We start from the raw sequence: 15,879 nt of genomic DNA, 5'->3' as shown, positions 1-15,879 counted from the left end.
TTTGCAAACTATCCTTACAAGATGAAAAATAAAACAAAAACTCTACTTCACTTTAAATAAATAGGGTCTTCCATTACTGCAGCTGCTGTAGGTCACACGTTCTGTCCATGGTGCTGAACCTGCAGGAACTTGGCACACAACTCTGGATTGCTAATTGCTGACATGTTTTATAAAACAGTGTACCATTACTTTTTGTTTTAAGTATTTTAGCTCATTTAAGATTACACAGAATTTAAATATTCATTTTCCCCCCTAATCATTACATATTCAGAATTTCTATCTTCAATTCTCCTGAAATACCTTTTCCTGCTCTTTAGCTTCTATTGTCGCCCAGAAGTGGTGGTGTCACATGCAGCCCTGTATGGATGGAGAGGAGTGCAAAGTCCTACCTGACCTGACTGGTTGGTCATGCAGCACTGGCAACAAAGTAAAAACCACCAAGGTAAGAAAAAACCATAAGACCATGTGTAAGAATTGGTTTGGGCATGCCATGAATAACTATTAATTAATGCATAGTTCAGATATTAAAACAGTTATTCCCCTCAATCAAAACTATCAAGTTGGGTGAAGCACTTAATTAAGAAATAACAGAAAACAGCTCTTAGTCTCTGTCAGTTATTGTTTTATGAATACCTCCCTATAGAGGTCTGCTACTATAGAACAATGCATGACGGACTGGACTTCAGCACTAAATATGTATACCAAAGAAACACAAACAACTCTTCAAAAGAAGATAATTGATCGACAATTTTTTTTATTTCCAGTTAAAATATATAAGTCAAAAAACTCTTTAAGCCTTTTAAATTTAACTTACCTGTAATTAAAATAAAGGCATAAGAAATCTAATAAATTGTAGGAACAACGTTAAAGAGGATTAAATAAGAACAAAATAAAACCATTATTCAATAAATGGTGCTGTGATATCAAAGTTTAGTATGGATATGTATGTTTAAGAACCAAGGTTTATTTTGAGGAATTGGTAATGAGGCCAAATAAACTCTGAGAGCTAAAAGATAACAGCTGCAAGGAAATAATACAAGCCATTTACAATATAAAGCAGAAGGAGAAATTTAACACTATTCTAATAAAATAACGTTTCAAATATATTTCATAATATTTTAGACAATTAATAGTTAATTTTGTGTTAAACAGAACTTATATTTCTTTGCATTAATGGACTACTAAGATGGCAGCAAAAAAAAAACTAATATGAAGAATGAAGGACAGGTATGCTTAAAATCCATGAGATTAGTCTCAGTTTTAAAGTACAACAAGAAACATATTTAGTAACATCAGGCATCAGTCCCAGTGGACTGTGAACACTGAAGGAATTAAAGTAATTGTGGAGGATTTTTGTAAATTTTTTAAAACACCCTTTAAAAGATCTGCCCTCTCCACTTCTTATCACCAGATTGATTGACAATTTGGAGGACCACCTATTTAGACGATCCACCTGAAAATAAAAGATTGTCCTCTATACCTTTAAGCAACACAAAGTGAAACGCAACAAAAAGAAGATAAAAACAAACAGTGTTTAGATTATTTTATAATTTTTTTTTGTCCAGACTTACCCTCTAAATGTTAACTATATTGATAAAGAGTAGAGCAAGTTATGGTTTGATAACCAGAGTGGAAGGAGAAATTGCTCTCAGTATTGTGGCTGGGGAGACAATCTGGTTGGATTGCTAAAAGTGTCAGACATGTAGAGATAAAGCCTCAAATGCTTCAGGGCACTTAATGGAAAACTACTTTGTGATTAAAAACAATCCGACTTTTCTTGAAGAATCTTTGGCATAGATTCATTTCTGCAGGAGCTCTGACAGTTTGTTTCAGGTAGCTATCTCATGCCCAGACAGACTCTCTGTGTGCGGTTCCATTCCGATTTTCCATACATGACTAGGCCCACCAACTTAAAGCCATTGCCAAAAGTTGTGAAACAATATTTACTGCTTCTGCAATTTGAATGGTTCTGGTTGGCTTTGAATATTGATTATATAAAATGGAAACTAATAAAATGTAAATAAAATAAAAATTTACCCCCTAATCTTTTTGGTATTGATAATAAATTTATGATTGTTTCTTCAAGGTAAAATAATTTCAGCCCTCTTTAAAATAGAGAGTTTACTTTAAAAGGGGATTTTCCTTCATTTACTAACTGTGGTGACCTGCATAAAAACCTTTGGTTTCATTATCACACACTGCAGTACAACTACAAAGAAAAGGAGACCACTACTACCATCTTTACACCCTGATTAAACTTTTATAAAAGGATCTTCAAGGGAAAAAGTTAGGCAGTTGTGTAGAAAACTCTGGGGCACCCAAGTGACACTTGTATTTAATAAGAACTTAACAAAAAGATCGGGTTGATATTGTTGCAGAGCATGCAGAAACTGTGGGAGAATTCCTGTGTGTTAATAAAAGCAGAGCCCTTAGGACACCTATCTGATGGCAGAAGTGCAACAAAGAAGCCACTCCTCTCCAGGAAAATGATAAAAGCCACATCAACACCCTGCAGGAAGTACCAGGATTAACCTGCAGAGCAGTGGCTCCCAACCTTTTTAAACTTATGTACCATCTTGGCCATTTTTTCTTTTTCATGAGTAACCCAGTTAGTCAGTTCCCAACCAATCAGTCAAACGTGATAATGAGTTTCCAAAAGTATAAAATAAAAAAACATCTGATTATATAAATGAAAAATATTTATTAAATTAGCTTAACCTTAACATTTAATTTTTAGAGATTTTCTTCTTTTCAATAAAATTAAACAATAACATAAATATGTTTCCCGGAAATCAAATAGCAACTGAAATAAACAGATAATACAAATCTACCTTTTTTTTTAACAAGAACTGGAACTCCTCTGAAGAAGTAGCTTTATACCATTTGAGTGAGGCATTTTTTATTTAGTCACATGCAGGCATACGGTATGAGAAGCCTCCAATTGTAGCTTTTTTCATTACTGTATGTTCTGACTTCAATTCAGACAGCTTTCGTTTGTAAAAAGTCTCTATTTTACCAGGTCTTTTACCAGCAGGTTTTGGTGTTCTGGTGCCACCATAAATGGGCTAGCTTTCCTGCAAAAGACACACTGGGGCTTCAGCGGATTTGCAGAAGTAGAAGTGAATCCATAAAGAATAATCTTAAGTTTAGATTTTGTCTATTTTTTCCTTTCTTGAACACCAACGAACTATCTCCTGAATCCCAAGCAACATGACGTTTAACCATTTATTCATGACTGCAGCTGCTTTGGTGCATTCTTCTTTTATGACCTTTGTTTGTGCACCTGTCTTCCTGCTTATGCTTGCAGAGTAGAGTAGTGGGTCCAGTTTGACAAGCAGGTTTTTTTGAAAACTCAAAGTTTTTAAACTCTTATTAAGTCTTGAACATTTTAAATCTTTTAAATCTGAAATCAGGGAAACTTCAACTAGATTGTCTTCAATAAAATCAGTGTCCTCTGTCTCTGCCCTCTTTTTCTTTTTTTTTTCCGGATTTAATCTGCAGAGTTCTGTTATAGTTTTGTGCGAACAATAAGAGAAACTATTTACCTAGGTGGGTTGTTAAAAACACAATATTAGCACTTTGTTTTGACGAGGATCCAATAAAAAAATGAGTGGCATTAATCACAGAGAATTTAATATAGACAGAGTTCATGCACCGTGTATAGATGCCCTTCATATTAAGAAAGTTCTTTATGAGTGCTACCATTTCACCTCACCATCCATCACATATTTCCGTGACTTTATCCGTCCTCACATTAGCAACATTGACTAACAGGTATTAACTTGATAACTTGATAACAATGAGAGCACATTGATGTGTGATAACATCATTATAATGTGTAGAAATAAATTTCAGATCTCCATATTTCTACTGTCACCGGTTATAATTTGTATTATTTTGATGAGATAGAAAGGCATTTTACATATCATAAAAACATACAAGTGGCTGTTTTGATAATGAAAATGCGTAAATATTTCTAGATATATAGAATGTAATTCTTGCTAGTACAATTTTGAATGGTAAATGGCCTGAATTTATATAGAGCTTTTACAAGCCAGGAGACTTGGCCGACCAAAGCGCTTTACACTACATTCAGGCGTTCACTCACACACTGATGGTGGCAAGCTATTATTTAGCCACAGCTGCTCTGGGGCTCACTGACAGAAACGAGGCTGTGGTACACTGGTGCCACTGGGCCCTCTGACCACCCTAAGAAGGCCATGATGGTGAAGTGTCTTGCCCAAGATCACAGCGACACTGAAAGCCGGTGCGGGGGCTCAAACTGACAACCGTTCGTTTGGGTTGCAGGGCAACCTCCTGCATTCAACGTCACTGTCAGATTTTTGTTTTTTTCACTTTCTGGAATTAAACTCATCAAGGAATATAATTTTGACTAGGAAGAATCCTATTTTAATTATCTACAAATTGAACAAGAAAACAGAGTGCTTTTTAAATATGCTAAAACTGCTTGCCATTACAGACTTTGTATAAACTCAAGCAGCAATCTCCTCTAAGCCATGTGCCTCTACTTTGTAGCCGTGGTGTGGTTGCTAGGTCTTTTAAACACTTCTCCAATTTTTTATTTTAATTTTTAATTTCTAGTTCCAGGTGTTCATCTATGAGTGGACCTATTTAGAGTTGATCAAACTAACTCACAGCAGCTGTCGTGAAACCGAAAACTCATTGTCAGCCTCAGGCTAGATAAATTCAGAGACAATTAGAGCCTGAGTTTCTTAAGTCTGCTTTGTGAAACGGGTCCCAGGAGCACAGAACCAACACCCACTCTAGTCTTTCATTTAATTTCTAAGGTTACACACTGATTTATTTGATAATATAATCCTCATGGCACCCTGACTGATCTGCATCTATGCAGCTTATTAGACAACAAACCATGATACATCTCTGTATCCTGACACCTTAATGTCAAAAACAGCATTGACTTTGTCAGCAATTTAAACTACAGCAGGACCAAGCATTGCTCTTGACGCTCATTTTAGATAATTGCTGACAGCTGCAGATTGAGAATGCCCAATAAGAGTTGTAGCTCTGGAAAAGCCCTGACCCAGTCATTTGTCCATCACGATTTGGGTTCCTGTCAAACTCTCGACTACGTATTGCCTGCCCATCTTTCTTTCTTCTAAAATATTAACATTGAGCATTTAATGTACACTTGTTTTCTTATATTTAACACAAACTCACAGGTTCCATGTTGAACAGTGATATTTATTTAGCTGTTTGTAGCTTAGAGGTTACACTTGGTCTGTGTACTTGGTGTGTACACTACATGAACATACTGACACACTGTTAGCATGCTCTAATGTTCTGCTCATCAAACCTGGAATAAACACACATAAATAAATACAAAAATATTATAAAAGGATCTAACTGTTTTCATATGAAACAGAAACGTGATTTTTATTAGCTGGTTAATTAGTCAGGCTATCTACTGAGGGAGTCAGTGTGCAGACAGTTACTTACGATACCAACAACCACAACCTTTATCAGTGTCCAACTGGAACTGATCGACTGCCCCGTCACCCTCCAAGCCTTCACTAACCTTTAATGCAGATCAAACTAACATTGAGCTTTAATTCAGTCCATTTATTCATTTAAATCCAATTATCTTATCAGGGGAAATACATCTTTAGCTTCATTTCCCCTTCAGTGTTCTCACTTAAAAAGGCAGCAGTGAAACTGGTCTCACAAAGGAGGGAAGAATATTCTAGATATAATATAAACAAATGTTTGACTTGTCACAGCCATAATTTAATCAGCCTTTTAAAAAAAGTTAATAAACTACAAAGACGATACAGAGAATAACATAATGCTCATCCCTTAGTGAGTGACTCTAAGTGTAATTCATTCAACCCATATATAATGTAGAGTAAACAAGTCCCATTCAGATGAGGTAAATTAATATAAATAAGAGTCCTTCATGGCCCTTTGTAAGTAGTTGAAGTGTGAAGGTTAATTTGAAGCTGTAGTAGATGTGTGTGCATGTATGTGTGTTGTGGGACTGAGTAAGGGCTTTATTTAAAGGTAAAATATAAAAAGAGAAACAGTTGGAGGGAAAAGGCGGCACAGGCACTGAGAGTGTAATTGCTCAAGAGATGGCACCGCAGCCCAACATCTGTCCTATTCATTAGAATGCATTATGGCAGGAGCCTTTCATAGAGGCTGTACAATTAAGAGTCATAATTAAATTGGTGAGCAGGGTAGACTGAGAAACCAACGCTCTTCTGAGCTCAGTCATTGGCAGCTCAATTAATGAGCATGAGTCTAACACCAACTCTGGGAGTGATAGGTGCAATTATCCTCATCCTGTTGCATGCTGCCTTTTCATTTTATCCCTATTTTTTCCCTCTGATTTGTACGCTGTAGCCCGACTAGCTGGTCAGCTGACTGCAATAATTGTGCATTTGTAAAAAGCTTTGGGACCAGGGAGCAGTTACTTGGAGACTTAGTAGCAGATGTCAAGGAAAATAGTTACAACAACACATTGCTTCCCTGGCAACTGTTCATGCAGTCACACTGTGGTTTTCCTCTTTACATGGCTACTCATTTTCTACCCGTGACCCCTTTCCAGCACCTCAACATCTTATTTGATTATCTGTATCTGTCCATCTCCGTTTCGCTCCCACACAGCGTTGGTGTGCTGCAGAAAGATTCATAGGCTGCCTCACAAGGGCAGTATTGTATGGTTCAACAAGAAAGACCAAAGTTGGTTCTCACATATAATGTTGCCTACATCGAATATTACAGTCCAACTTTTATAGCATTTTCGGGATTGGAAAATGAGAACCAGAGTTCCTAATTCATCAGCGTGTCAGTTCATTTTAAATGCACAAGGGATTAGATTTGGAGAGGAAAAGGTCTTTACGTCTCCAAATATATGGCTCCAGCCTACTGCCAGACTGCAAAGTATTCATATTTTTCCATTTCCTTGTTGGTTTATATTACACAAACTCTTGCTCTCTCTTTCTCTGTTTCTCTTCTTTTTTTTTTTAGGTTACACGATAGCGAGAGAGCCACTGAGGCAAAGAGAAACCTGAAGCGGTTAATGTGGAGACAGCGGATGACTCACACATATTCACAGCCTGATGGGGAATATCGAGGAAAGGACTACTGTCGGGATATCTGTCACAAAACAAATGGATAAAAAGTTCTCATCAAAACAATGTGGATCCAGAAAATTTACCAAACTGCATATTGAAGCTAAAAGACTGCAGTCAGGGTCACTCAAGTGTGACAGTTATTCTGTACCATGAACAATGTGGAATGTTACACATTGGTTGATCTCTAACACCAATGTAGCATTTGAAACTCTTTAGCAAAGCATTTTGGGCTCCTGTGTGGGAAGAGAAGTCAAGGATTTACTGACAAAGTTGTCAAACTCTTAAAACTTCTTCTGGAAACAGCGGAAACAATGAAATACATAAAAGCTCATAGCAAATTAGCTGCAGAATGCTCTTGTGGGTCATGTCACCACCGCTTGCACGGTTTTGCAGGATTCATTTTGCAGGTCTAATTAGGGGAATTGCAGTAGAATCATAACAAAATATTAAAAATTCATGTAGGATATTTGCAGCTGTCGAAAAACTGTTTGGGGATGTTTTATTGCTCAGTACATGGCACATCTTTTGTTGTGGATCCCAAATGAAACTGAAGGTGAGCATTTTAATAAACTGAGAATTGCAGTACTGTAGATAAATATGCATATCGTAAACCATCAACTGATCAAGTTTTTTGTGAAAAATAGCTCAAAATCAAGCAGCTTTACTTACTTGAAGTCTCGCAAAATATGAACTAGAAAACTGTCTTACCGTATTTATAAGTTGATTTTTATTTTGCCTGCAGACATTGATTATCTCATCCTTCAGAGTTTTGATTCCTTACTTCCTATTTTAATTCTGTTTTTAAGGATGCTCATAAACGTTTAAACAAAGAGAAGGTTTTGTCTTTATGGTATTCTTACGACTAATGAATCATCTTTTTCTAGTTACACTGCCTTGTGAACGCCTTGAACATTGTTACTTTTTGTCACACTAAAACCTCAAGTTTTTGTTTGTTGTTTGTTTGATTGTATGTAATATTCCAACACGAAATACTTTGGAATACTTCAGAAAAAAGTATGACATTCATTCAAGTCAATTTGCAAGTCAAAATGTAAAAGGTGTGGCAGACAGCTGTATGTTAATCCGCTGAATCAATGCATTTTACCACCAGCTTTCACTTGTTTTAAAGCTGTAAAATATTTTTTTTCCCCCATACGTCACATATACAAATATTTTTTTTATGTGCTGGCAGGCATTCTCAAATAGAGTTAGCTCTGGACTTTGACTGGGGCCTAATAACATATCAATATCTTATAAGCTAGAATGATCTGGCTGTATGTTTAAGGTTATTTTGTTCATGATACATGAGAATATGCTTTCTTCCACATCGGCCTCTAACTCCAGCTAATCCTCGAACTACTATACACTTCTATATCTCTGCTGAGGACGGGCCTCTCCACAGTATCATAATGTGCCTGCCATGTTTTAATATGGGGATGGTATGTATGCTGCAGAGTGAAGTGTCAGTTTTCCATATAACATGAGGTTATGCATGTGTGCAAAAAAGGACCACTGTTGGTCTTTTCTGACCACTCCTTTTCAAACAGATACATCTTTTTATTCTCTGAGGTGTCAGTCATGTCCTCTTTATTATACTTTTTATGTTAAACTTAAGCAGCACTGATCTTCATGTCACCATAAAGACCAGATTTAGGAATTGCACAACTGATAAATGTTATATCAATAAATCATTCTATTTGAGCTTAGGATCTAAGCAGCACCTCCAGAGATAACAATTTGAAACTTCTCTGCAGCTTTCTCCCTGACATTTTTACGTAGTTCCTTGGTGTTTATTTCGTTTTTTATTCACAAATGTTCCAAGCAAACCTTCACAGAACAACTGGATTTAAAACACCATCAAACATCAAACACTTTCAGATTTTTGTCTACTGAAAAACTTGATACCAATATATCAATTTCACCCTACTTTATCCATCACACAAAATGATTATAGTATAAAATGAAGTAAAACAATTGTAATAAAAGCAAAAAAAAGAGATATAGGGTTTTTAATTATTTTGCAGGGCTCCATATGTTTTCATTTACTCTCCTCAGTCTGTGTCATTTGTTTTTAACAAAGCCCACAACATCTTAAATACCGATGATGATCTATCTATAGTCTGTTCTACAGTTTGAGAAAAAATTCAAACTTTTTAAATTTGAGAGGATTTTGTTGCTTTTGATTCATCAGCATTTCCAATTGATTGAACCCCCAACCATCATACTATTCTGTCCTCTCTGTCCGTCTCTGTCCCTCTGTGATGCTCCTCTCGTCTGAGACACTTGCACAGTGATAGTTCTGTTAAAAAAAATTTGTTCCATAAACTCTATCAGTTTTCTTGTTTAAGCAAAGATGTAGTTTTTTTTTTTTGGTGTCATGCTTTTTTAAATGAAGTTTTCTCTCCTGAACATCCATCCAAATCTTTTTCTCACGGTATGAAGTATGCCTCTCTGATATGTGAATGTGTTAGGTCAGCATGCCCAAGGTTAGCCTTCTGGGTCCAGCTCCTCTGTGGCTAAGAGCCTCCGCTTTTCAGACACGCTGCCTTGTGAGCTATGATAAATGTTTGGGAGCCGAGCCGCTGACTCTCCAGCTCCAGTGCTGAGCTCTGAGGCAGAGGGAGTCCGGGGACGGCAGGACTAGCAGTGGCAGGCGGTTCTACTCGCTCATTACTGAGAGGCCTGGATAGCGCTGGTCATCTCCTGGGAACACTGACATAGAGTATTTTAAGGCTTATGGTGCAGTGTTGCTGTTAGGCCAGTCACACCACACTGCCCTCTTTCTTTGAGCACTGTCTTAGCAACAATACTCTTTTTTTCAGAATGGGATTCTGCAGTAGCATTCAGATACAGGTAAAAACAATGCATTATATATATAAAAAAAGTAAAACAACAACTTTGCTCACCTACATTAAAAAAAAACAACAGGTCCATCTCAGTATATTAAAATGTGATATATGTCTACTTATTCACTTTACAAAGTGAACCCCATTTATTCATTGCACATTTGCAATTTTTTCTTTACAATTAGATTCTGTTGACTTTTTAGAGTTTTATGTAATACTTAATAAAAATGCAAAATTCAGATTCACAGAAAAGTGGACTATCTCATAAGACCAATAAATGTGTATTCATAGCAGAAATGTTGGAAAACTGAAAACTACTCATGTAGATGTAAATACTAGATTGGGACTTCTTTTCTAGAGATGAGAATCAGATCCATTAATTTTGGGTCCATGGTTCTCACAGGAACAAGGTGGCTTGTCCCCTTCAGGTTAGAGGAGAGTTCCTTCCTCGAGTCTGGGAGTTCAAGTATCTTGGGGTCCTGTTTACGAGTGGGGGGAGAATGGAGTAGGAGATCGATAGATGGATCAATGCAGCTGCAACTATAATGCAGACGCTGCATTGTTCAGTTGTGGTAAAGAGAGCTGAGCAAAAAGGCAAAGCTCTTGAGTTACTATTCAGTCTATGTTCTTACCCTCCCCTATGGTCATGAAAACTGGACCATGACTGAAAGAATGAGATTGCGGGTACAAGCAGCCCAAATCAGCTTTCTCTGCAGCATGACTGGGCAATGCCTTAGTGATGGGGTGGGGTGCTTGGTCATTAGATAGAAGCTCAGAGCAGAGTCGCTTCTCCTCTGCATTGAGAGGAGTCAGCCAAGGTTTCTCAGAGATCTCTTTCAGATGTCCCCTGGATTCTTTGGTGGGAGGTGTTCCAGGCACTTATAGGGGGGAGGCCCAGGGCATGAGCCAGGGAACGCTGGAGGGACTATGTCTCTCAGCCTTCCCCCAGCAGAGCTGGAGGTGGTGTCAAGGTAGAGGGAAGTCTGGGAGTCTTTGCTGAGACTGCTGCCCCCGTGACCCAGTCCTGGATAAAGCAGAAGACAACAACTTGATTGGTGCTCTTTTTCTAATACTTACTATATAGATATATCATGAGAAGTGTATGATCAGCCTGTGGCTGTGCTGAGGTATTAAAGAAGTGCAGGTTACTTTAAATATGGCCCTAAGCTCATCTGCATTGTTGGGTTAAGTGTCTCTCATAGACCTCTGCAGCTAAGAGAGCCAGTTGCTAAGAGCTAAGATCATCTCAAAGTATTTCCTGTGCCACTTTTTTAACCATAGTTTTCCCTCCACCAAACCTATGAAATTGCTTGGATAAAGCCTTCTGTGAATCGCTTGCTGCTTTCACCAGCTTATGTGGTTTGCACACCTATTGAAGGGTATAAATGACTACTGTGAAGTCCATAGACTGTGTTGACCACAAAATTACTAGAACACAACATTTCTGTATTAGAATATTGCTCTCTCTGAACTAACTAGATATTTATATTTTCTGCTGAGCTTTGGGTTTTCATTGTCTGCATCTTTATAAGCCTTGTTGTCCAAATTTACAGAAATAAACCATGGAAATATACCATTCTTTGTTTTAAGTTATTTTATGAGTTTTCTTTTTTAAATCAGTTATTGTCATACATGATCTTTTTGATTTATTTAGTTTTATTTAACAAGATAGACCTTTAAGCCACACCAAAAGATAAACTCAACAACATGAACAAACGATTTGCTGTTTTATTTTTTAGATATAATAAAACCATATTGTCTGGCCTACACAAATCTTCATGGACATCCCTCTTCCAAACCTTTAATTTTAGTTCTATAGATGAGCCAGGTGCCTCACTTCCTCTTTTTGCCTTTGACTCTGCAGCAGAATCAATATTTGAGGACAGTTTTGCACAGCTCTGCTCCCTGGTGCATAAGGTGTGGGCTGAAGCTTGATCTTTGGTTTCAACTGGGTTTAAAAAGACATATGCCAGACATGGATTCATATCTTTTTTTAGGTCTTCATTTTCAAGCAAAAGCACACAATGCATTTGGTTCCAACCAAACGTGGTGGCTGGCGATCTGCAGAGCAGACACACACTCTTCCACCGTTTCCAATTTATGAAGACAGAATCAGATGAGCTTTAAATACATTTAGATATTCATGTTATTGTGTCTATATTCAATGAGATGGCACATACTGTGCAAATTTATTCAACACCCATAAATATCCAACCATTTGTATTTTGCCCATGTCTTGTATGGAGATAATTTCTTGTCAAACTGCAGACATCTACAGGTTTATTCTTTTATTTTGGAGGCCCGCTTAAACTTTTTCAGATCTTAAAACATCAATGATCTTTCTAATGTTTTGTAATGCTCACCTTTTGTGTAAAGTGGCACCGCAAGATCATCAGAACTATTTTAATGTACAAGATCTACTTTTAGTGATATTTAAATAACTCTAACTGGGGCAGAGAATGTCATAAATTTCCCTGTAAAGCATATTACCTAGTCTTACCTTTAGAGCCAATGTCTTATAAAACATGTCAGTATGGTGTACAGGAAACAGATGGACAATATGGTAATTACAAATTGAACAACACAAAGACAAAACAAACAGACAAACACAAAGATTGGAGTCCTGACAATTACATCAATTTGTTTGAAAGGAATGGTGATAATCTAGAACTCAGACACCATCAGCTCTGATTCTTTGACACAATTTTAATCCAAAACTAAGTGTTAGAATGGCTTTAAGTGGGATAAATGTATGTTACTTAGATTAATAGAAACTAAAACTCAACAACGAAATATCAGTTTCACATTTAGTGAAAGTTTTTAGCAGCCTATCGTGTTTGGGTTAGTGGTGCAGAATAGGTTTGACATGGCTTTGAAGACATGCTGCATATACAGAAAGATTTATTACAAGCATCACCTTGAAACCGTATGACATAAATGTATTCAAACGTATTGTATTCAAATGTATTTTTTTCCCAAATAGTCCAATGATAACAGCAATATACAAAGTATTTTATTTTAGTTTCATATGATATAAAATCATATAGTTCATAAAATTATCTACCATTTTCAAAAATTTTTCACATCTTTTTCTACAGAAAGAAATTTGGAATGTGAGGCTTCTTATATTATCAGCACCTTTTCTTCTGGGCAAACTTTGCACATCCAAAACCCTGGAATCGTTTGCTAGTTCTCTTTACAAAAAACCCTGAAATCTGTCAGAGCAATAGATAGAATGAAAGAACATTGTTTTTTTAAGACTACTGCATAACTACATATACTATTTTTCTATAGATCTAACTTCTGATATGTTAAGGCTTTTTCTTTTACTAAAAGGTGAAATTATTCCTATGTCTTCTGTTTTTCTTTGCAGCCTCCAACAGTTTCATTTGTTTTCTTTCTTTTCTTTTTTTTTTTTAGAATTTTATTGGATTTAGCACCATCCATTTCCCCATTTGACTCTGATTCTATGTTCCTTCTGATCAAAAGCACAAATAGTATACAGTAATGCTGTGACCAAACTTTTCTGAAACAGATAGCATTTTTATGGAAGCCTTCTAGGTCTCTCCTTAAAATGTTTTTAACTAATGTTTATTAAAAAATAAAGACACAAAAAAACAAATAAAAAAACTGTGAGGCCTTTTAAGAACTGCTGTAAATACACCTTTAAGAGCCATGACAGAATTTCTAATTATACTGCCACCTGTGGCCAAAACAGAACTTCAGCATTCTGTTACGTACTCATTCTTGTAGTGTGCTTATACATGACAAGGTTTTTCTTTACTTTTTTCTTTTTTTTAATATTTTACATGTTGCCATTAATGTCTGGGTTAAGCTTAATGCCACTAGTTTCTGAGTTTCCCCAAATCTGTCATGAATATGATGCATCGATTGCTTGCAAGACTGGACCCATTCAACATGGACCGGCTTCATGTCACATCCACAGAACGAACACGGGAACTTCTGACCAGAAGGACATTCATGGAGAAAAGGCTACAGGCTTATAGATGCATTGGCACTGAATTACTGAGGTGTCAATCTGCTCATTACCATTTTTTTAGGTTTTAAAGAATCAAATAAAAAAGGCTACTTTAAAGATATTTTTAGTAAAAACCTACAAAATGTCCCTTTAAATAAATGGTTAACGTGATAAAGTTAACAAACAATTTTTCATCTTTATTCCACTTTAGAATGATACATTACCTTCTTATCAAAGTTAAGTCTAGAGGAGATGAGTGCTTTGGCAAAGCCCTATACAAAGAAGTTGTGTTTAGCTGAAAAAGGTCGAATCTGCAGTGTTTCTGCTGGGGATTAACTTCAAACACAGGTTGGAGACGGCATGCTTTTATCTCCACTTGTTAGCAGCTGGTGGGATTCACAGGGCAGAAGTCATAGAGGAAAACAAACAGCATGGACAAACCTAATGAGGGAACAGCCAGTAAGAGTGAATGCGGGAAACAGCACAAGAATGAGCTACCTAGGTGAGCTGTGAGTTACAGTGATTAGAAGGCATTATGAAGCAATGATGTTTGAGAGAGGAGGAGTATTTTCAACAAGTCTCTGTTTATGCCTGTGTGGTTCCCAAGAGGAGACACCACTGTAAAAAAACAAAGTAATACAATAATTGTATGAAATGCAATTAGCAAATACCATCAGTAGAGAGGGGGGAAAAATAAAAAGATTGAACCTGCTTAACTTATATATCGTCTTTTGTCTAGTTTACTTTGTTTAAGCCTCCAGTCAAATCCAGCAAAGTTCAGGATTCATGACCTGGGAGAGAAGTAATCTTCAGATAAAGTGAGTGTATCAGATGTAGAGTGGTGTGTGAGAACTTCAGTCAGGTTTAAAAAGAACAGAAAAGGTTTGTCATGGTAGAAGAAACACTTTCCTACTCAAGCTGTCAGAAAATGACACCGATTTGATAAAAGTTAGGATGAGATTATAGCAGCTGATGATGAAAAAAATGATTGGAGATATCAGAACTGGATGGCAGTTACTCAGCGTATTGCTACCAGTCACCTATAAAATGACTGGAAACAAGTTAATTTTTAAATGTACTCACTATGGTATGTAAAGCACCAGGCTTATTTTTCATCTGGGATTAATAAAGAATTTTAAACAGAATTGCCTAAAGGACTCATAGATTTTTAATGTGACAACTACAAACTAATGTATTTTATTAGGATTTTATATGATTATATTTTACTGGCCCAGTCTTCCCAATGGATAATATGTAACTGTTTCACGGGCTTCATATTTTGAGTCACTGGGCCTCATGAAACAAAATTTTCATATTCTTGCAGCTTTTTTCTCTTACTTTTTCTCCTACTGTGGGCTTTTTTGAATGTGCCATATTATATTCATGAAATATTTTTTAACAGCAAATGATCTTAAATGATCCTTGTGAACCTGATGCAGTCCTCCTGTGTGTGAGTGTGCCATTCCCGAGAATGGTACATTTACATAATTCTATGGGGTTCCATTAGTGCCAAAAATATGTTTTTGTGTTTATGTACATGTTTTTGTGAATGTGTTATGAGTTTATGTCCAAGAAAGATGTACATGTTATGTGCACATGTTGGATGCTTAGGTTTGGTGCTTATGTTAGATGCATATTTTGTGTACTAAGATCTCAAAGGAGTGAATTAGGAATCACACTTTTAAGCCTCCCTGTTAAGGTCTTTCCATGGGTTCTGGAAAGGAGGTTCGGATAGTCTAATCTCTGATTCAGAAGGAGCCGTGTGGTTTCCGTCCTGGCCGTGGAACACTGAATCAGCTCCACACCCTCAGCAGGATCCCGGAGGGTGCATGGGAGTTTGCCCAACCAGTCTACATGGGTTTTGTGAATCAGGGGAAGGCATTAGATCATGTCCCTCAGGTAAGTATGACAAGTGTCAGAGCCTTGTCCGCACTGCTTG

General features: G+C 36.8%; 1 protein-coding gene across 1 annotated transcript in view; it reads left to right on the top strand.

Annotated features, from left to right (window-relative positions):
* tafa4b (TAFA chemokine like family member 4b) overlaps window positions 1-9,100 on the top strand; it is a 63,841-nt gene extending 54,741 nt beyond the window's left edge. The window contains exons 5-6 of the mRNA XM_038291813.1: window positions 318-442; window positions 7,009-9,100. Coding sequence (XP_038147741.1) covers window positions 318-442; window positions 7,009-7,020 — 137 coding nt within the window. The 3' untranslated portion in view covers window positions 7,021-9,100. The remainder of the gene's footprint in view (window positions 1-317; window positions 443-7,008) is intronic.
* The last annotated feature ends 6,779 nt before the right edge of the window (window positions 9,101-15,879 follow it).

This window comes from Cyprinodon tularosa, unplaced genomic scaffold (genome assembly GCF_016077235.1).
Source record: "Cyprinodon tularosa strain WSP-4 unplaced genomic scaffold, ASM1607723v1 ctg300, whole genome shotgun sequence".
Taxonomy (NCBI): domain Eukaryota; kingdom Metazoa; phylum Chordata; class Actinopteri; order Cyprinodontiformes; family Cyprinodontidae; genus Cyprinodon; species Cyprinodon tularosa.
The sequence above is the reverse complement of the archived record's forward strand: the minus strand, read 5'-3'. Positions and strand labels throughout refer to the sequence as shown.